Raw genomic sequence first — 23325 nt, forward strand, 5'->3', positions numbered from 1 at the left:
AGAATGACAATACAAAAAGTGCACTTCATTTGCCAATTCAACTGTAGAACATCACCAACCAAGACAGCTAAAGCTAAGCAGCCATCAAGTGGTTTTTGCTCTCTTCATTGCACGCAGCTGGGAGATTTACCAACTAGCAGAACTAGGCCAAGTCAGCTCGGCCAACTGCAAAAGTAAACATTCCTGTCCGTGTTACTACTACGGGAGTTCTGGTAATTAAGATCAAAGTAATTGATTTTCTTCACCTTTTCTCTTATCAGTTACATCTGGAGTAATTTATTCTAGTTTGTTTTTACATCAGTGAAGACAACTCAAGTCCTTGTATTGAATAAGATGGCTGGCCCAAACATACACCTGACATAAATACACAGAAGGACTCCCTCCCATAGTGTTTGCAAATTCTTCGGTTTGCATCAACTGATCGATGGAGACTACATACGTATAGGCCACATAGCCGGTTTTTCAGCACATACAGTACAGGCTACATGACAACACTTGTCTTTGCCAAATACTCCTCCTGTACTGAATATGTCTTCTATCTATTCTAGAAAAGTGTTGTCATATATCCCATACAGGCTATATGAATCAGGAGTATAGAATAGATAGAAGACCAAAATGAAAAAGAAGTGTTGACAGCAGGACAGTTCCTGCTGCAGCGGCATCTGCGTTCATGCATTCAGAAGCTCCTAAATAATTTCATGCATCTGCGTTCATGCATCGCCTGATTAAACCAAGGTTTTAATTATATCACGCAAGTGACCAAGCAACAGGGCTTAATATATACTAAATAATTTCCCATTTCCATGCACAATATAGCTCCTAACATTTTCTTTCTGAATAACCATGCTATTAAATGAGCCATCAATTAAATCAATTGCCAATACAGAGAAGGAAACACACAAGAGTCATAGCCAGTAGATACTAATGTTTTGCTTAGCACAGTACTAGCAGCTGTATCTGTTACCTGTCTTTCAGAGTTAAAACAGTTAAAAGATTCTAAATGACATTAGTGCCATATCACGTTGAGTTGAAAAGAAGAGAACGGTGAAATTGCTGAAATGAAAGGAATAACAAGACCTGCCAGCAGTAGTACCTAGAATGAAGCTAGAAGATGTGGCAGAAAGATTTTTTTAGTGAACAATCTCTTCCTCTGCTGTTCTTGTCTACGCTTCATCCCCTAAAGCCTGATGCAGCTAATTCATGGTCTCCTCTACATCCACTGGGCTGACTAAAAATATGAAGAGTGGAAACGACAGACATAAATAATTATGACGGATTAGTTGGAAGACAAACAAATTATGATGTAGATTCAGACGACCTGCTGGTCAAGAAGTACTGCGAAAGCATATCCCTCGCCCTGACAGCATCCTCATTTGCTAACTCACGCACTTCCCCATCATAATCCGGCTCCTGAATGCTCGGCATGGCCCCATCATCCTCCATATCTATAACTATGTTATGCAAAAAGCAGCAGGCATGGATTGTGGGAACTAGAGTTTCCAGACTGGCAAGGCATGACGTCTCTCCCTGTAGGTACTTCCATGTGTCTTTGAACCTTGTCAGCGCCTTTTGAGCGCAGGTTGTGGCTGCATTGTGTCTCCTATTGAACTCCGCCTTGGCTTCTGAGAGGTCTTCTTCCTGGTAAGGTGTGAGTAGCCACGGGAGAAGAGGGAATCCTGCATCACCAATTATATATTCCCCGACTTCTGATCCATCTAATGCCACCTCCAGCTTGCTGCCATTCAGCCAAGCACCCTTCTCGCACTCCTTGAACAAATAAGATTCATGCAAAATGCTTGACTGGTTCATGCTGCTTATCCTTCCCCACCAAATGCTCCTGAACCTCATTTCAGAATCAATGACGAGCTGTACTAGGACGCTGTCATTCTTCTCACGGTCCCAGTTTGGTCCAAATGGGATGTGAGTTGTGCATATAACACTGCAACAGTTATGCATATGGATCTTTCCAAACATGGATTTGATTTTATACATTTCGCTGAAGTCTGGCCAGCGCAAATGGTACCCTGCTCGCTTGAACACAGCATCAACAAACCTCTCAGTTACCAACAAGACGGTTGACTCGTTCACACCAACAGAGGATCCTACGGTCTCTGGTAGCTCACTAGACCGCAACCTTTTCAGAGCAACGGCCACTCGATCTTCTAAAGACAGCACCCTTCCGTCAACAAATGTGTAGCAGTTCATATCTTCCATTGACGGCCCCATCACCAAGCTGCAGATGTAGCTAAACGTTTTTCTTGTCATTTTGAAGACATACTCAAATCGTTGTGTGTCTTCAAAATCGGTTAAGGTTCCTGCGTGCGAAAAAAATGATAAAAGTGGATGACGGACTAGAGTTTGCAAGTCAAGAACTCGACTATGACAGAGTTAATACAGTGAGATGAAATAACATATGAGCAGTAGGGAACAAGTGAGAATAATAGTAACCAATCAGAAAATAGCATTGCTCAACAAATAGCCATTACAAAACGATAAAAGGTCAGTCATCTATTTCTAAAGAGAAACGGCTAGTTATACATTTATGCAGACATTACTAGCATGTTATTGTTGTCCTACTTTAGAAGGGTCTATTCAAAAGGAATAGTTGGCAGTATATTCAAACTCCAGCATACTGACAAAATGTACAAAACAAACAGAATAGTTCAAATAACCAGAATAGATAGACAAACTAAGATGAATCGAGCAATGTGAAATTACCTCTGGACATGAAAGAACGGCTGACATTTGTCTCCAAGTTGTAGGGATCAGCTGTGTACAAGACGTACCATTTCTTTCTGTTATCTCCTTCAGATGCATATGCTTTGACATGCTTAACATGGTTGAACTTGTCCCACTCAGGGTCAGACTGTCCAGCGGCTATGGAAGTGAGCAGCGCAAGGCTACAGTATAGCTCCAAATGCCTTGGGTTTATACCTCCCATGTATTCTGGGAGCGTCTTCATATCTTCATCCGCGAGTATGAGCCTCTCGAGTGCAGGGACACCATCCAACATCTTCAGCTTTTGGCAGTCTTCGATGGTAAGCCTCTGCAGTCTGGGAAGATTAGTGATCCTCTCCAGGTCAAGGTTTCCATCCAGATCCAGCTCAACCAGAGATGGAAAGTTCTCTATAGAGATGAGACCCTGGACATTGTGTATGATTATTTTATTCAAAGCCCTTGCCTGAGAGGCAAGACCAGGAGGAAGACACTTCAATTTGCACTGCTTTAGCATAAGAAGCTGCAAGACAGGAAAGGCTTGCACTTGCTCCTCCCACTCCCACTCCTCCCATTCCACCATTCCTATTAACTCCATCTTATGCAATCTCGGAAATGCAACCACCATCTGGGAAGGACGAGGACTGTGTTGATGGTAGGACTGCATGAATTCTGGTCCAACACGCTTGATGGCTGGAGCACGGTTGATCTTAATGAGCTCCAAATAGGGGAGCTGACACAAGCCACCAGGAAGCTGTCTGCAGTAAGCCAGGTCCTCTATGAATAGAAACCTCAAGCTCTTGAGGGGCACATATGATGATGACATCATCCACCTTGGGAGCCGTTGGCCAAAATATCCTCCGATGTCAAGATGTTCTAACCTGGGCGGAGGGCAGAGCTCATCAAACACCTTCTCTATTTGTTGTTGCTCTTTCTTAGAGACACCATCTTCCTCTTTAATGAACCCATCATATCCCAATATGCTACCACAAGTTAAGGTTAGGTCGGTAAGATTCACCTTGTCGCCAAGCTTTGCCTTTGCTGCAGATGAAGAAGCAGTTATATTCTCCAATCTGTCCAACTGAAGATGCTTGAGCTGAGAAAGAGGACCCAACTCTTCCAAACTACACCAATCACCATCCACCTGGGCTGGAAACCCAAATACTGCCCTCAAGTTTGTTAGAGCACAAAACCCCCTAGGTATGCCTTTTATACTTGTTGCAACAAAGTTAAGGTACCTTAGTTGCCCTAACTTTACAAAGCTATGCGGAAGTTGAACAAATTGTTTGCATCCTCTGAGGCTAATGTACTGCAATAATTTCATCTTTCCAATGCTATCAGGCAGACTAGATATATCAGTGTTTTCTAAGGACAAGTACCTCAGGTGCTTGAGTTCATGCAAAGATTCAAGCAATGCTACAACATGTGCAGAATTTATATGTAAAATTCGCAGAGATGGGAAATGAACCAACGAATCACCAGGCTTGATGTTTATACAACCAACTGATATTAGTGCCCTTAGTGTCTTTTGTGCTTGCAAAGAACTCCAGTCTAACCCCTCTGATTCTGAAGCTTTGCTTTCTACAGATAACCGAAGAAACCCATGTGCACTAAGTTTACTAGCAATATTAGTTTCTCCACTATGAGATACTAGTGCCTCATCTCTGGCCACAAATTGAGCAAATAAGCGTACAGCATCATGCATGTTGCAGACACATTGATCAACATACTCTGTATTTGGCTCTATAAGATTCCTCAATATCAGCTCCTTATAGTACTTGCTTCCTAGTTCTTCTAAGTCATCCAAGCTCCCATGAAGAAATCCTTCACTAATCCACATGCCAATGATGTGATGGTTAGCAAAAACTTCAGTTTTAGGGAGAAGGGAATAGTGCAGAAAGCAATGTTTGGCAGAAGAAGATAAATCTTCATAGCTTAAATATACTGCATGGTTTAGCTCTTTGGGTAGTCCAGAGTTCGACCATACAGAATCATCCAGAACCATCTCCCACTCACGGTGTTTTTTGTCCTTCTGACACCAGAGCCCTCCCATTAATTTGACAGCAAGAGGCAAACCATCACATTTTGCTACAATTTGCACTCCAATCTCCTTGAGCATATCAATTTCACGTTCATCTGCCTCACTTAAGATTATCTGCAAGCAGTTGAACTGATAGTTAATAACTAGTGGTTTTCCTTGAGAGAGAAAATAGTAGTAGCTTGTTAACTGCTAGTGTCAACTCAATATTAATCAATAGTAGGCTAGTGGAGAAAAGAGACTCATGAAAGATTGTTTAATGTACTACCTAATTGAACTATCAAGTGAATGAGCAAGATGTTGCTGTCAACTGGGATACCAATAGCATGTCAACGACTATAATCCTTACATGCTCACCCAGACAAGATGTTAAGCTTCATCTCAGAAACTAAGCAGATGCTTTTTTTGAACCAGCAGATGCTTAGTTTAATCTGTCATCTTAGAAACTAAATAGATCACATGCTTAATTATGGTTCACATACTACAATACACATACTCATCCTCAGAAAAACAGAGTCATATTTTTTGCGGGGAAAACCAGAGTCATATTTGATCTACAACTACACAAGGGGATAGGCTTCTTACATGTTTAAATTATCTATAATTTATAATTCTACATAGGAATTTTTATAATCTATACATCCAAATAAGTAGAAGAATTTGAAATGCCAGTTTCTATTTTTATCCATGTTGGCAGATCATGGGACGGGTTGGCTACACCTATTGGTGGGCCTGGGCACACTCTAGTATCATTCTGCCGATTACAACCTTTTCATGTTGTGGTATAGTATTGTACCACTTAATGTGAATAAATTGATACCTCCAGCCAAACATGATGGAAATGAAATAAAGATACCACTGTTTCTCACCACTTATAAATTGAAGGACAATTCTATGATACTAATTATCGATTTTGTTTGGACTTGCATTTTAGATGATGACTACGTATATTTCAAAAAAATTGCTTGCCAAAAAAAGGAAAATATTTGTTTACAGAGACGCTATTAATTACTCCCAGGTACAACTATATACTCCCTCCGGTCATTTTTAGTTTGCATATAAGATTTGACTGAAGTCAAGCCTCATGAAGTTTAACCAACTTTGTAGAAAAAAGTATCAACATTCACAATCTGAAATCAATATCAATAGATGTGTCAAGACTTAAAGTTTCATATTGTATAACTTTAGCATGGCAGATGTTAATATTTTTTCATATAAATACAGTTAAATTTTGTGAAGTTTGACTTCAGAGAATTTTAATATGCAGAGTAAAAAGAACCGTAGGGAGTATTAGGAAAAGATACATGTGAGAATATATGAAAATGAGGTCTAGTATTCTTGTGGGAGCATGGTGTCCAAATTTCATGAACCTAAATTTGATAGTCAGGTCAAAATATGCCTTCTGTACACACAGTACGCATGCGGTGGCTGCATGTGTTGTGGCATAAGTATATGTAGTATCCGTGTTGTATGGGTCCATGTTGTAATCTCAAAAGTATATGTAGTAATGTAGTATCCATGTTGCATGGGTCCATGTTGCAATCTCAAAGAACGGTGCGTAAAAGTGTGTGCCCAATTATTATATATCTGCCCCAAATTAAGTATGCAACTAGTAATATTAAAGATGCATGGAGTTTAGTTACAAACCTGTTTCTTGAGCAATAACCAGGCATCCTCCTCTTGCAACTTGTCAACATGGTGGTATGGAAGCACAGCTTTCATCTCTCGAGCTACTCTTTCATCTCTAGTAGCACTGGTAAAAAAATGGCCTGTTGTCCCGGTTCGTAAGGGCCTTTTGTCCCGGTTCTGGAACCGGGACTAAAGGGTCGGTACTAATGCCCTGTCCCTTTAGTCCCGGTTCAATCCAGAACCGGGACAGATGGGCCTCCACGTGGCCTGTGCGCGGAGCCCAGGCAGGAGACCCTTTGTTCCCGGTTGCTGGCACCAACCGGGACCAATAGGCATCCACGCGTCAGCATTTCTGTGGTTGGGGTTTTTGTTTTTTTAAAAGGGGGGGGGGTTTGGGGGGTTAATTTAGGTGTTTCATATATTGTGTTAGCTAGCTATAATTAATAGAGAGAAGTGTCCTCTCTTATGTCCGTGCTTGGTCGACGCTACGTACTATACATACGTATAGAAAGGACTAGACACGCTAGCTAGCTAGTAAGCAAACGAAGGAAACAGAAGATCGTCATGAACATATATGCATACAGAGAGAAGTGATATCGACCACCTCTCCTTCTCCGAGAGATTGGTCGAACAACAAGTTCTCGTATATCTATCCGACACTACCGGCTACATATATACAATAATTATCTCTTACAAATATAATCATACGGACTCAGGGTCCACATAGTATTCTCCGTCTTCAGGGATCACGTGGTCAAGAAAGAATGCCGCCAATTCCTCTTGAATTGCTCGCATGCGAGCTGGTGCTAGGAGTTCATCCCGCTTCCGAAACATCTAATTTAAAGAAGGGGGTCAATACATATATATGAATGAATGAAACTCAACACAAATGATGATAATAAAATAAAATTGTGAATGTTGTTATTTACGTACTTCATATTGTTCGTCAGTGTAGCCCCGCTCACAGGTCGTGTGGCGGATGGACTCGCAAACGTAGTATCCACAGAAATCATTTCCTTGTTCCTGCCACAACCACTTTACAAGAAATAGAGGTCAATCAAACTGATAAGCAAGAATGCCAAATGGTATTGATGAAACTAGCGCTTGAATGACTAGTAGATGCGCGAAACATGCTACTATAGTACTTACTTTCGGGTATCTAAATTGCAGCTCCTTCGGCAGTCCCGGAGCTTTTCTGGTGAATTTTCTCCAAACCCTGCCGGACAAAGAAAACAATTACTTGATATATCAGGAAATGAACAAAGTTGCTGATATGGTGGATAATGATCGATTTAACTTACTTCTCGAGTATTTGAGTCATGTCTGCATAGTTCTGGGGATCTTTTCGTCTTGAGTCTAAAACGGTTACTAGTCCCTGCTCAAGCTTAATCTCTAGGAGAATATAGTGGAAACTGCACACACATGCATAACTCATCAATTACATTACTATAACCTTGACTAATAATAAGGGAAACCGAATACGCACAAGACAGTAACACTCACTTGAAGTTGTAAGGAAAGAGTAATATATCTTTGTTTTCATTTATTACCAACGATCGTAGCAAGTTGGCCTCGGTAGCTGTGGCATGAAATTTAACCTGAGTTGCATCTATGAGATATGTGTTAATGAACCCAATATCACTGACTTGTCTTTTCTTCAATTCGGCGATCTTCAATCTGCATAATATAGTGAGGATGATTATAAATACATGCAATGAAAGAGCTGAGCTATATAGGGAGACTTAATGACAGAAGTAGTACTACTTACAGACAGTAGCAGGCGACCGTTGTTTTATCGAGGGCCAATTGATTGAAAAGCTGATAGAACTCCTCAAATGGAACAGGAAACAATTCAATTCCAACGAGGTCATGCTCCTTTTTAACTTTCACATACAAAGTACTCCTCCCCCCAGAGTCTCTGCAGATTTTCAAGTACCAATCATGCAATCTTCGCATCATCGTTGATAGAGATCTTTCATCTTTGACGAGAGGCTTCCCGTACTCGTATCTTTGTATCTGCACCTCCATGGGTTCATAATGTACATCGTCGGGCAGGTAATCTGCAAGATTGCTATAACCGGGCACCATCCTCGGATCATTAGCGACGTTGTGGCTAGGCACCTTGAGCGGGGGGCATGATTGCTTCGCTTGTTCGCCGAGCTGGGCAATTTGTTTCCCAGCTCGTCGTTCTTTCAGCCTTTGATCACTGACAGTACTTCCCGACCGCTCCGCTTCGGCAAATTCCTTTCCAATAATGCGCTCATAGTTTCCTTTCGGCGGAGACTTGGGTGGTTTTGTCAGGGCAGCCAGAGTGCGCTTCGCTTTCACCGGATCTAACTTCTCCTCCGGAAGTGGATGTCTCTTTGCTTTCAACCCTTGAAACCAGTCATCCACTTCGGTTCGTGCGATCTGGGCGTTCTCCTCCGGGGTCCTCTCGTATGGTAACTTCTCTGGAGTCTTCAGAGAAGGACCGAATCTGTATGTCCTCCCGCCTCTGGCTGTACTGCTAGACGCCGGCCGAGCAGACGGAGCGGTTGTCTTCTTTACTTGCTTACGAGGCGGAGGAGAATGACTACGACGCGCCGGAGCAGCCGGAGCGGCGGCAGGTCTCTTCCGCCCTTGCTGGCGAGGCGGAGAAGGAGGAGGCTGGCTGCTCGGGCGCGTCGGCGCAGGCGGAGAAGGAGGCGGAGTGCCGCCACGCGCTGGAGAAAGAGTCGGTCGAGTGCCCTGATCGTCACTCGCCGGAGGAGGAGGAGGCGGAGTGCCCTGACTCACCGGAGGAGGAGGCGGTGGAGGAGGCGGAGTGCCCTGACTTGCTGGAGGAGGAGGAGGAGGCGGAGGCGTCCAGTTCGGAAGGTTGATGAGCTCCTTCCGCCATAGGCATGGAGTCTTCAGAGCAGACCCCAACCTAGTCTCCCCTTCACCAGTAGGGTGGTCAAGCTGGAGGTCCTCAAATCCCTCTGTAATTTCATCCACCATCACCCTAGCATATCCTTCTGGAATCGGCCGGCAGTGAAAAGTTGCGCTGGGTTCAGTAGGATAAACAGAGCCAACAGCCGCCTTGACCTTCAAATTCATCCATTGCGTCATAAGGTGGCAATTTTGAGACTCCGTGATAACATCTACGGGATAGCTGGCAGGAGCCATCAAGGCATGCTCCGGTTGAAGCAGCTCGGTGGAAGCCACGCTGCTTCTCCGCTGAGATGGCGGGGTAGCTTCGGGGGAAGCTTCGGCAGTACGTTTGCTGCGATTTGCTTCTCGTTCCTCTATCGCTTGTACCCTTGCTTGCAGCGCCTGCATTTGGGTTTGCTGCACTTTTTTCCTCCTCTCATGGGATTTGTAACCGCCAGCGTCTGGAAACCCAACCTTCCACAGAATGGAGCCTGGCGTGCCTCGTGTCCGTCCAGGGTGCTCAGGATTCCCGAGGGCCATTGTGAGCTCGTCGTTCTCTCTGTCTGGAAAGAACGTCCCTTGCTGCGCTGCTTCGATATACTGAAGCTTCCTGAATGGTATGTCCAGTTGATCGTTCATCCAAATGCACTTCCCTGTTACAGGGTCCAAGGTTCCGCCAACCCCGAAGAACCAAGTCCGGCAACGGTCTGGCCAGTTAATTGTCTCTGGTTCGATCCCTTTATCAATCAGATCATTCTCAGTCTTGGCCCACTTAGGCCGGGCTACGAGGTAGCCACCTGACCCCGTGCAATGGTGATGCTTCTTCTTCGCAGCATTTTGCTTGTTTGTCGCCGATATCTTCTTACTCTTTTCCGTTGTCTTGTGGTCCACAAATGCGGGCCAGTGATCTCTGATCTTCTCATATCTGCCCTTGAATTCTGGTGTCTCATTATTTTCTACAAACTTATTCAGCTCTTTCTTCCACATCCTGAATAGTTCTGCCATCCTCTTAAGAGCAAAAGACTTGATTAATTGCTCTTTAACTGGGTTCTCTGGATTATCCTCTGGCGGTAGGGTGAAATCTGACTTCAGCTCAGTCCAAAGATCATTTTTCTGCATATCATTGACATAAGACACCTCAGGGTCTTCTGTAGCCGGTTTAAACCATTGCTGGATGCTGATCGGGATCTTGTCCCTAACCAGAACCCCACACTGAGCAACAAATGCGTTCTTTGTTCGGATGGGTTCAATCGGTTGGCCGTCGGGCGCGATTGCTATGATCTCAAACCTTTCATCCGAGCTCAACTTTTTCTTCGGGCCTCGTCTCTTTACCGAAGTTGTGCTCGATCCGGAGGGCTAGAAAAAAGAACAAAGACTTAATTAATATGTGTACATACCAAAACAATGAATGCATCAATTAGCTAGTCAGCACAGGCTTAACTAATATATATACCTGGCCGGACTCGGTTCGGTCACCGGAGCCGTCATCACGGTCTCCTTCTTGCACCGACATTGGGTCACCGGAGCCGTCCTCATGTTCTTCTTCTTGCACCGGCATTAGGTCACCGTAACCAGCTTCTTCACCCTCTCCTTCCAGACCATCGGTGTCGTTGAGAAACAACGAGACGGCATCACTTCCTTCTGCGATTATGTCCCTCAACAACGCTTCTTTTGCTTCGTCTCGGGCGGTGTCCATAGTTTCTACAAATATTTACAACATGACAATTATTATTCAAACATGACAGATGGATATATTAGTGGCAAACGTAGAACTAGCTACCTAATCATAGTAAGGAATCATATATATTAATTAGTGGCCTCGACGCTGCTTCTCTAGGGTTTGGGGTGGCCTCGACAACGCTTCAAGGGTTTGGGGTGGCCTCGAGAACACTTCAAGGAGGGGGTAATATCGACCCCCCCATGTGTTGAAGCTATCGGGAGGGGGTATATCGACAACGACGACACTACATCTATGTCCCTCGACGACCCTCGTTCCCGATAAAAAAAGAGGAAGAAGAAAAAAAAGAGGAGAAGAAAGAATAGAGGAGTATTCCTCTATTCTTTCTTCTCCTCTTTTTTTTTTCTTCTTCCTCTTCTTTTTTTATCCTCTTCTTCCTCTCATGTTCGAGAGGATCGCCGAGGGGTCGGGAGGTTGCCTAGTGTCAAAGGATTCAACAAAACCATGTCTTCATCATTAGGCGAAAGTAACAGGTGCATGATGGTACGAAGCTCTCCAAAGTTATTTTGGAACGGAGTCCTAGATAGGATAATTCGCTTTTTGGTACAAAGTTCAGCAAGAACCTTCCAAATATCGTTATTTGGAAGGCCTTTGCTGAAATTCATACAAAAAGGCAAATTATCCTATCCGGGACACCATTCCAAAATAACTTTGGAGGACTTCGTCATGCCCTGGTTACTTCCGGCTAATGATGAAGCCATGGATTTCTTCAATACTTTGACACTAGGAAAGTAACAGGCGCATGATGGTACGAAGTCTACAAAGTTGTTTTGGAACGGAGTCCCGGATAGGATAATTCGCTTTTTCGTACAAAGTTCAGCAAGAGCCTTCCGAATATCCCTATTTGGAAGGCCTTTGCTAAAATTCGTACAAAAAGGCGAATTATTCTATCCGGAACTCCGTTCCAAAACAACTTTGCACAACTTCGTACCATCATGTCCCGGTTACTTCCGTCTAATGATGAAGCCCTGGATCTTTAATACTTTGACACTAGGCAACATCTCGACCCCTCGACGACCCTCGAACCCTCGGTGACCCTCGAACCTCTACCCTAGTTCCCGACCCTCGCCCCTCGAACCCTCGGTAACCCTCGAACCTCTACCCTAGTTCCCGACCCTCGCCCCTCGAACCCTCGGTGACCCTTGAACCTCTACCCTATAGTTTCCGACCCTCGCCCCTCCAACCCTTGGTGACCCCCCCTCATGTCAAAGTTATCGGAGAGGGGGTATATCGACCCCCCCACCCTCATGTAAGAAGAGGAAAAAGATCGAAGAAGAAAATAGAGGAGAAGAAGAAAGGAATAGAGGAGAAGATCGAAGAAAAAAAAGAAGTCTTCCTCTTCTTATTTTTCCTTTTTCCACTCCTTCCTTTTCTTCTTCTTCTTCTTCTTCTTCCTTCTTCCTCTTTTCTTCCTTTTCCTTATTTTACTTTTTCCTCTACACTAACCTAAAATCGATATCTACTAATTAACAACCTAAATAAAAAATTAATACATATATGAAAAAAAACATCATATGAAAAAAACATTTTTGACATATTTAGCATATTCTAAATTTTCCTAACTCTTTTACAACCAGAAAAATTACTCCAACTTCATGACAGTACCCACAATCCGTTTCACCAAAAACCTTCTGATCCATAGTTCAAAATTTTCAAATTTCATTCAAATGAAATTTGAATCGGATTCAAATAACTTGTTGAAAACCTATTCTAAACCACTCCAAAAATTCTGAAATTTTGCCATCGCCTTTGTCTTGCATCAGTAGCTCACCACAAAAATAATTTAAAAATTCCAAAAATGCCCAAAGCCATCTAGCATTTCATCAAACACCTTCTATATGGACAAAAAAATTCAGAAATTCCAAAAAATTCAGAAAAGTGGACAGCGCGTTGCTGCTGCTCCACTTCTCCTCTCCTTCTGCTCTTCAATGCATCGGGGCCGGCGGCGACCATGGAGCAGGGGCGGAGCAAGGGGCGCTCGGGTGCAAGAGTTGCACTCGGGAGGGGGGCTCACTTTGAGGGGGGCGGCGACGGCTGGAGTCCGGCGACGAGGACGGCGGGCTCGGGGCGGCACGCGGTGACGGGGACGGCAGCCTCGGTGCGGCACGCGGTGACGGGGACAAGGAGGCGGGCTCAGGGAGGCACGCGGCGACGGGGACGAGGGCGGCGGGCTCAGGGATGCCGGCGACGAGGACGGCGCGGGCTCAGGAAGGTGACGACGTGGTCCGGAGGGCTCGGCGGCGACAAGGACGAGGAGCAGCCTGGCGGCTTCGGAGGAGGAGAGGACAAGGAGATCGATCGAACTGAATCGAGAATTTCACAAGTGTTGGCTTATATAGCCAGAGCACTAGTCCCGGTTCGTGAAACCAACCGGGACTAATGCCCCTCTTTAGGGGCATTAGTCCCGGTTGGTGCCACCAACCGGGACCAAAGGCCAATTTTCAGCAGCCCAAAGGGCGGGAAGCGGCGGCCTTTGGTCCCGGTTGGTGGCACCAACCGGGACTAAAGAGGGGCACCAACCGTGACCAATGCCAACCGTGACCAATGCCCCCTTTAGTCCCGGTTGGTGCCACCAACCGGGACCAAAGGCCTTGTGCTGCCCCGCGCCCAAATGTTTAGTCCCACCTCGCTAGTTGAGAGGGAGCCGCACCTGTTTATAAGGTGCGGTGCACCTTCCCTCTCGAGCTCCTCTCTAAAGCAGGCTTTCGGGCCTAACCGTGCAATGTGTGCCTGTGCGCCTACTGGGCCTCCCGCGGGCCTGAATCCTGGCCCATGGTAGGGTTTCTAGTCGTATTCATGCCGTGGGTGCCCAGTAGGTGGCACTTTTTTTGTTTTTTTGTTTTTTTGTTTTCTTTGTTGCTTTATTTATTTTATTTTGTTTCTACTTACAACAAAATACTTATTGTTGCTATTTTTATTTTTTTTCTAGTTCTTTTGTTTTGTTTACTGTATTATTTATTTTCTTTTGTTTTTTGCTTTATTTTTTAATTCTTTTTGCTTTTAGGTCAGCAAAATTATAAACTTTCTGTTGCTTTATTTATTTTATTTTGTTTCTACTTACAACAAAATACTTATTGTTGCTATTTTTTTTCTAGTTTTTTTGTTTTGTTTTCTGCATTATTTATTATCTTTTGTTTTTTGCTTTATTTTTTTATTCTTTTTGCTTTTAGTTTTAGAAAAATTATAAACTTTCTGTTAGTGCCATTAGTTTTCAAATTTGAAAACACTTTTTTAGTTTTTTTTGTTTTCTTTATTGCTTTATTTATTTTATTTTGTGATTAACTATACTATAAAAATAATTTTTTTCCTGTTTTTTTGATTTGTTTTTTGCATTATTTATTTTCTTTTGTTTTTTGCTTTAATTTTTAATTCTATTTGCTTTTAGGTTAGAAAAATTATAAACTTTCTGTTAGTGCCGTTAGTTTTAGAAAAATTATAAACTTTCTGTTAGTGCCATTAGTTTTCAAATTTGAATAGTTAAAATTTGAATTCTTTAAAAATTGTTTGAATCACAAGTTTGTGATTAACTTACTAAAAAAATGAGAATAGATGCGCTTATAGAGAAAATTCAACCTAAATTCCTAGTAAATTTCTATGAATTTCAGAGAAATTCACTATGAATTTAGGTTAAACTTTTCTCTATTAGGGCATCTATTTTCACTTTGAGAGGAGCTCAACAAGGCAGAGAGGGAAGGGCTTATAAACCGGTGTGAGCCCCCTTCGGTTGGCGAGGTGGGACTAAACTCTGCTCGCAATGAGGACCAACCCTTTAGTCCCGGTTTGTGGCACAAACCGGGACTAATGGTCATGGGCCAGGGGCGAGGAGCAAAATTATAAACTTTCTGTTAGTGCCATTAGTTTTAGAAAGTTGAAAGTTGAAAGTTGGCATGGGCCAGGGACTAATGGTCATGGTATTACGAGGGCCGAACCATAAGACATGAAAGCATTTCAAATGAACTCTAAAAAAGTTAAAAGTTGGGATTGTATCATAATTTCACCCACATAGCATGTGCATGTACAAAACGGACAATGGTAGCATGCTCGTGTGTTACAAAGTTGGCATGGTATCATCATAATAGTTGCGGGAGAAAGTCTTCACTTTTTCTTTGCTTGTGTCATTTGCTTATTGCGCCGTAACCATTGATAATCTTCATTGTTTATCAGGATGCTTGGGTCAGCCTTGACATTGAAGGGAGGAATTTCATGAAACTTTTCATAATCTTCAGACATGTCTGTCTTGCTGTCCACTCTCAGGATGTCCCTTTTTCCTGAAAGAACTATGTGGCGCTTTGGCTCATCGTATGATGTATTCGCTTCCTTATCTTTTCTTTTTCTCGGTTTGGTAGACATGTCCTTCACATAGATAACATGTGCCACATCATTGGCTAGGACGAACGGTTCGTCAGTGTACCCAAGATTTTTCAGATCCACTGTTGTCATTCCGTACTGTGGGTCTACCTGTACCCCGCCGCCTAACAGATTGACCCATTTGCACTTAAACAAAGGGACCTTAAAATCAGGTCCGTAGTCAAGTTCCCATATGTCCACTATGTAACCATAATATGTGTCCTTTCTGCTCTCAGTTGCTGCATCAAAGCGGACACCGCTGTTTTGGTTGGTGCTCTTTTGATCTTGGGCGATCGTGTAAAATGTATTCCCATTTATCTCGTATCCTTTGTAAGTCAATACAGTCAAAGATGGTCCCCTGGACAACAAGTACAACTCATCACAAACAGTGTTGTCACCTCTGAGACGTGTTTCCAACCAACTGCTGAAAGTTCTGATGTGTTCACATGTAATCCAGTCGTCGCACTGCTCCGGGTGTTTGGAGCGCAGACTGTTCTTGTGTTCATCGACATACGGGGTCACCAAGGTAGAGTTCTGTAGAACTGTGTAGTTTGCTTGAGACCAAGAATATCCGTCCCTGCATATTATTGAGTCTCTTCCAAGAGTGCCTTTTCTAGTCAGTCTCCCCTCATACCGCGATTTAGGGAGACCTATCTTCTTAAGGCCAGGAATGAAGTCAACACAAAACCCGATAACATCCTCTGTTTGATGGCCCATGGAGATGCTTCCTTCTGGCCTAGCGCGGTTACGGGCATATTTCTTTAGGACTCCCATGAACCTCTCAAAGGGGAACATATTGTGTAGAAATACAGGCCCCAGGATGACAATCTCGTTGACTAGATGAACTAGGACGTGCGTCATGATATTGAAGAAGGATGGTGGGAACACCAGCTCGAAACTGACAAGACATTGCGCCACATCACTCCTTAGCCTTGGTACGATTTCTGGATCGATCACCTTCTGAGAGATTGCATTGAGGAATGCACATAGCTTCACAATGGCTAATCGGACGTTTTCCGTTTTCCGGTAGAAGCCCCCTCAATGCAACCGGAAGCAGTTGCGTCATAATCACGTGGCAGTCATGAGACTTTAGGTTCTGAAACTTTTTCTCTGGCATATTTATTATTCCCTTTATATTCGACGAGAAGCCAATCGTGACTTTCATACTGAGCAGGCATTCAAAGAAGATTTCTTTCTCTTCTTTCGTAAGAGCGTAGCTGGCAGGACCTTTATACTGCTTCGGAGGCATGCCGTCTTTTTCGTGCAAACGTTGCAGGTCCTCCCGTGCCTCAGGTGTATCTTTTGTCTTCCCATACACGCCCAAGAAGCCTAGCAGGTTCACGCAAAGATTCTTCGTCACGTGCATCACGTCGATTGAGGAGCGGACCTCTACGTCTTTCTAGTAGGGTAGGTCCCAAAATATAGATTTCTTCTTCCACATGGCTGCGTGTCCATCAGCGTCATTCGGAACAGCTAGTCCACCGGGACCCTTTCCAAAGATTACGTAGTGTAAATCATTGACCATAGCAAGCACGTGATCACCGGTGCGCATGGCGGGCTTCTTCCGGTGATCTGCCTCGCCTTTGAAATGCTTGCCTTTCTTTCGACATTGATGGTTGGTCGGAAAAAATCGACGATGGCTCAGGTACACATTCTTCCTGCATTTGTCCAGGTATATACTTTCAGTGTCATCTAAACAGTGCGTGCATGCGTGGTATGCTTTGTTTGTCTGTCCTGAAAGGTTATTGAGAGCGGGCCAATCGTTGATGGTCACGAACAGCAATGCCTTAAGGTTAAATTCCTCCTGTCTGTGCTCATCCCACGTACGTACACCGTTTCCATTCCACAGCTGTAAAAGTTCTTCAACTAATGGCCTTAGGTACACATCAATTTCGTTGCCGGGTTGCTTAGGGCCTTGGATGAGAACTGGCATCATAATGAACTTCCGCTTCATGCACATCCAAGGAGGAAGGTTATACATACATAGAGTCACGGGCCAGGTGCTGTGATTGCTGCTCTGCTCCCCGAAAGGATTAATGCCATCCGCGCTTAAAGAAAACCATACATTCCTTGGATCCTTTGCAAACTCATCCCAGTACTTTCTCTCAATTTTTCTCCACTGCGACCCGTCAGCGGGTGCTCTCAACTTCCCATCTTTCTTTCGGTTCTCACTGTGCCATCGCATCAACTTGGCATGCTCTTCGTTTCTGAACAGACGTTTCAACCGTGGTATTATAGGAGCATACCACATCACCTTCGCAGGAACCCTTTTCCTGGGGGGCTCACCGTCAACATCACCAGTGTCATCTCGTCTGATCTTATACCACAATGCACCGCATACCGGGCATGCGTTCAGATCCTTGTATGCACCGCGGTAGAGGATGCAGTCATTAGGGCATGCATGTATCTTCTCCACCTCCAATCCTAGAGGGCATACGACCTTCTTTGCTGCGTATGTACTGTCGGGCAATTCGTTATCCTTTGGAAGCTTCTTCTTCAATATTTTCAGTAGCTTCTCAAATCCTTTGTCAGCCACAGCATTCTCTGCCTTCCACTGCAGCAATTCCAGTACGGTACCGAGCTTTGTGTTGCCATCTTCGCAATTGGGGTATAACCCTTTTTTGTGATCCTCTAACATGCGATCGAACTTCAGCTTCTCCTTTTGACTTTCGCATTGCATCCTTGCATCGACAATGACCCGGCGGAGATCATCATCATCGGGCACATCGTCTGGTTCCTCTTGATCTTCAGCAGCTTCACCCGTTGCAGCATCATTGGGCACATCGTCTGGTTCCTCTTGATCTTTACCAGCTCCCCCCGTTGCAGCATCACCGTATTCAGGGGGCACATAGTTGTCATCGTACTCTTCTTCTTCGCCGTCTTCCATCATAACCCCTATTTCTCCGTGCCTCGTCCAAACATTATAGTGTGGCATGAAACCCTTATAAAGCAGGTGGGAGTGAAGGATTTTCCGGTTAGAGTAAGACCTCGTATTCCCACATTCAGTGCATGGACAACACATAAAACCATTCTGCTTGTTTGCCTCAGCCGCATCGAGAAACTCATGCACGCCCTTAATGTACTCGCGGTGAAAGATCGTGGATGTCGCCTAGAGGGGGGTGAATAGGCGTTTTAAAATAATTACGATTTAGGCTTGAACAAATGCGGAATAAAACTAGCGGTTAATTTGTCAAGCACAAAACCTAAAACAATTAGGCTCACCTATGTGCACCAACAACTTATGCTAATCAAGACAAGCAACTATGTGATAGCAAGATATATGACAAGAAACAATATGGCTATCACAAAGTAAAGTGCATAAGTAAAGAGCTCGGGTAAGAGATAACCGAGGCACGCGGAGACGACGATGTATCCCGAAGTTCACACCCTTGCGGATGCTAATCTCCGTTTGGAGCGGCGTGGAGGCACAATGCTCCCCAAGAAGCCACTAGGGCCACCGTAATCTCCTCACGCCCTCGCACAATGCAAGATGCCGTGATTCCACTAAGGGACCCTTGAGGGCGGTCACCGAACCCGTACAAATGGCCACCCTTGGGGGCGGTCACCGAATCCGTACACTTTGGCAACCCTTGGGGGCGGTCACCGGTACCCGTCAAATTGCTCGGGGCGATCTCCACAACCTAATTGGAGACCCCGACGCTTGCCCGGAGCTTTACACCACAATGATTGAGCTCCGAACAACACCAACCGTCTAGGGCGCCAAGGCACCCAAGAGGAACAAGCTCTAGGGTGCCCAAACACCCAAGAGTAATAAGCTTCTCAAACTTCACTTCCACGTATCACCGTGGAGAACTCAAACCGATGCACCAAATGCAATGGCAAGGGCACACGGAGTGCCCAAGTCCTTCTCTCTCAAATCCCACCAGAGCAACTAATGCTAGGGAGGAAAATGAGAGGAAGAACAAGAAGGAGAACACCAAGAACTCCAAGATCTAGATCCAAGGGGTTCCCCTCACATAGAGGAGAAAGTGGTTGGTGGAAATGTGGATCTAGATCTCCTCTATCTTTTCCCTCAAAAACTAGCAAGAATCCATGGAGGGAGTGGGAGTTAGCAAGCTCAAAGAAGGTCAACAATGGGGGAAAAACAAGCTCAAGAGATAGGGAACCATTGGGGAAGAAGACCCCATTAAATAGGTCCCCACGAATCTGCCCGTTATGTACAGAATAATATAGGAGCGGTACAACCTCTATGAGCACTGGTACAACCGGTAACAGGCAATAAGCGGTACAACCGGCCCACAACCGCCCAACAACCGCACCACAACAGAGAACAGTCCGGTGGTAGAGCGGTACATGACCGATACAACCTCCGGACCAATTCTGGAGCGGTACAACCGCTCCAAACACCGGTTGTACCGGTCAAGCGGTACAACCTCTCCATGGGGCGGTACAACCTCTCTGTGTAAAACATGCAATATCAAAACAGCCACAACTTTCGCATACGAGTTCCGAATTCAACGAAACCAAGTTTGTTGGAAAGCTAATGAAAAGGGCTAACACAATCTTGAGAGAAATATCCATAAGAAGCAAATGAGAAAAGGACCATAATAAAATGGTGAGAACCCTTCCTCGGAAAGACCGGTAAAACCTCCAACACCGAAAACATCATAGAAGATGCATGCGAACTCCGTTTTCGATGAACTCAAGCTTGTCATCAAGATGACCATAAGCTCTCAGACTCACAAATGGAACCAAACAAGAATCAAGAAAGATGATGCAAGGATGCAATGGTTTGAGCTCTCGACTAATGATACGATCAAGCTACTCCCTAGAGAGCCCCCCTTGATAGTACGACAATCGATCCTACAACCCGGTCTCCCAATTACCACTATGAGACCGGTAAAATAGAAAACCTATCAAAGGTAAACCTTTGCCTTGCACATAGTCCACTTGAGCTAGATGATGACGATCTTGACTTCCTCAAGTTGGACCACCTTTCTTGATTGTGTTGGCTCGATGAAGACTAGTTGATTGCTCCCCCATACTCCACTATGGGTGAGCCACTCTTTGGCACATCTTCACAATTCCATTGACACCACAATGGACAACAAGCTTCAAGCTTGATTGCTCCACCATACTCCATTATGGGTGAGCCTCTCTTCGAGTTGCTCCACTTGAACTTGCACACTGCAAACGTGATGACGATCACCACTTGATGCCATCCTCCATGGGTTGTATGAGATCTTCCTCTTGACGCAAGACCATGGAAACATACCTAACCCCACAAAGAGCTCTCACGTAGACCATGAGTTAGTACACAAAGTGTAATGGACAATGCTTACCGTACCATGGGATCACTTGATCCCTCTCGGTACTTCTTCTACGCTTTGTGAGTTGATCAACTTGATTCACTCTTGACGTAGTCTTGATCAACATTGAATCTTTTCAACTCTCTTCATTTGGATGATGTCTTGAAGGTAAACATGAATGATCACACAATCTTCTTCTTCAAGACATGCTTGCAATAAGCTCAACTCACACATGACCAATCTTTGGATAATTCCTTGAAAAGCACTTTGGCCATCTCAACTCACGCATGACCAATCTTTGGATAATTCCTTGAAAAGCACTTTGGCCATCTCATAAACTCCTTAAAACCAACACATGGACTTCAACAAATCCTTCAAATATAACTCAAGGCAACCGTTAGTCCATAGAGATTGTCATCAATTACCAAAACCACACATGGGGGCACCGCATGTCCTTTCACGCGGGTGTGTCTGTCACCGTATATCCATTGCCGGTTCATCTGCGTGCATTATATATAATTAAGTGTCCAAATTAATAGAAGTTCATCATCACATTAAAACCAAAGTGCATACATAGTTCTCATCTAACAACATATAGCTCTCCAGAGCATCTAATTAATTAAACCATACATTGAAACTATGTAAAACATTTCAATGCGAAAACAAAATGCGATCATAATCGCAACCAAGGTAACAATTGATCCAACGGCATAATGATACCAAGCCTCGGTATGAATGACATATTTTCTAATCTTTCTAATCTTCAAGCGCATTGCATCCATCTTGATCTTGTGATCATCGACGACATCCGCAACATGCAACTCCAATATCATCTTCTCCTCCTCAATTTTTTTTATTTTTTCCTTCAACAAATTGTTTTTTCTTCAACTAAATTTAACCTCTCGACAATAGGGTCGGTTGGCATTTCCAATTCACATACATCCTACATAAATAAAATCTATGTCACGTTGGTCGGCATAATTTTCATAAACAATAAATGAACCAATAGTTATAAAGATAATATATATACCACATCCGAATCATAGACAGGACGAGGGCCGACAGGGGCGGATACCAAAACCATCGCACTATATAAGATGCAATAATAAAAGTAAGAAAATAATACAAGTATCTATGTAAACATACAAGTAAGAATATTTTTCCTTTCAGAAAGAAGATAAGAACAAGAGGCTCACCACGGTGGTGCCGGCGATGAGCTCGACGACGATGAAGACGAGGACGGGGCGTGACGGACCGCTAACCTAGACAAATATTATGAAAAATGAAGCTTGGAGGTCGAGCTTGGAGAGGAGAAAGCTTAAGTAATGTGGCTCGAGCATTCCATCGAACACCTTGTGTGCATAGGAGGTGAGCTAGAGCACCACCAAGCCCTCTCCCCCTCGGCCAGAGAAAAACAGAGCACTGGGGTGCTCTGCTCGCGAGCGAGGGGTATATATAGGCACCTCATTGGTCCCAGTTGGTGACTTGAGCCGGGACTAAAGGAAAGCCTTTGGTCCCGGTTCAAGCCATGAACCGGGACCAATGGTGGTGGGCCAGAGCTCAGCCCATTGGTCCCGGTTCATCCCACCAACCGGGACCAAAAGGTACAGATGAACCGGGACCAATGGCCCACATGGCCCGGCCGGCCCCCTGGGCTCACGAACCGGGACCAATGCCCACATTGGTCCCGGTTCTGGACTGAACCGGGACTAATGGGCTGACCCGGCCTGGACCAAAGCCCTGTTTTCTACTAGTGTAGTGACGAGGACTCGGCTACCTCGACCCAAAACATTAGCCAAGGGTGCTTTAAGCACATCATTCCATGCTCCATGGTCCCAAACATCATCTAGCACCAGGAATAGCTTCTTCCCTTTCAAGGTAGCGGCAAGTATTGGCTGAAGCACAGCCAATGCCTTTTCACCACCATGTACTCCCCCAGCTTGCGTGATGATTGTCCTGAGCAACTCAACCTTGTCAAAGTCCTTATTGATGCTCAACCATATCATCTTCTCGAACTCAGCATTCAAGGCTTCATTGTTAAAGACCTTCTGGGCAAGAGTGGTCTTGCCGATTCCGCCGACACCAACAACAGCGACCAGCATGATGTTGGTGTTGCCCTCCTTTTCGGTCAGCATGATCTCAACCAGCTTCCATGTGTCTTGTTCGATCTTCTCTCCGACTACACCTGACCGGTCAAACACCCCTGATGTCTCGCGTCTCTTATTTCCAGAATGAGAGGCTTGCACCTTGCTGCTACGATCCTCATAGGAACCAAGAGGGATGAAGCTAAAAGCAGCGCTTCTCTCCTTGATGACGCTGAGCCTCTTGTTGAGCACCTTGATGCGGGTGCCAATGTCATGGGCATGGGAGGGATTCCGCATGCAGAAGAGCAAGGGGTTGAAGCACCCCACATCTTTAGTGGACAGACCGCGCTCCATGGCCTTGAGCTGGCAGAGGTCGAGGATGTCGGAAGCCTCATACATGGCGCGCTTGAGCTGCCCCACCCACTCTTGCACGCTGTTGTCAGTGATGTTTCTCCTATCAGCGTTGGCAAGGAAGTTCTTGAGGTCCCTGAGCTTGACATCCATCTTGTCAATCTCGTCTGTGACTCCTAGCAGCATGTGCACCTCTTCAGTCACCATCTCCGTCAGCATGCTCTGCACATAGGATGCGAAGGCATCCAGGACCATGGCCAT

At 44.7% G+C, this 23325-nt stretch overlaps 1 protein-coding gene across 1 annotated transcript; it reads right to left on the minus strand.

Moving 5' to 3' along the window:
- Window positions 1–2588: 2588 nt before the first annotated feature.
- On the minus strand, window positions 2589–23325 carry LOC125516154 (putative disease resistance protein RGA4). The gene is made up of 3 exons (XM_087529644.1): window positions 22444–23325; window positions 2719–4870; window positions 2589–2632 (listed from the first exon to the last, which is right to left on the minus strand). Exons 1-3 carry the CDS (start codon window positions 23323–23325, stop codon window positions 2589–2591), a joined length of 3078 nt encoding a protein of 1025 aa, XP_087385770.1.

The sequence above is a fragment of the Triticum urartu genome, chromosome 6A, assembly GCF_056163025.1.
Source record: "Triticum urartu cultivar PI428250 chromosome 6A, HENAU_Tu73, whole genome shotgun sequence".
Lineage (NCBI taxonomy): Eukaryota > Viridiplantae > Streptophyta > Magnoliopsida > Poales > Poaceae > Triticum > Triticum urartu.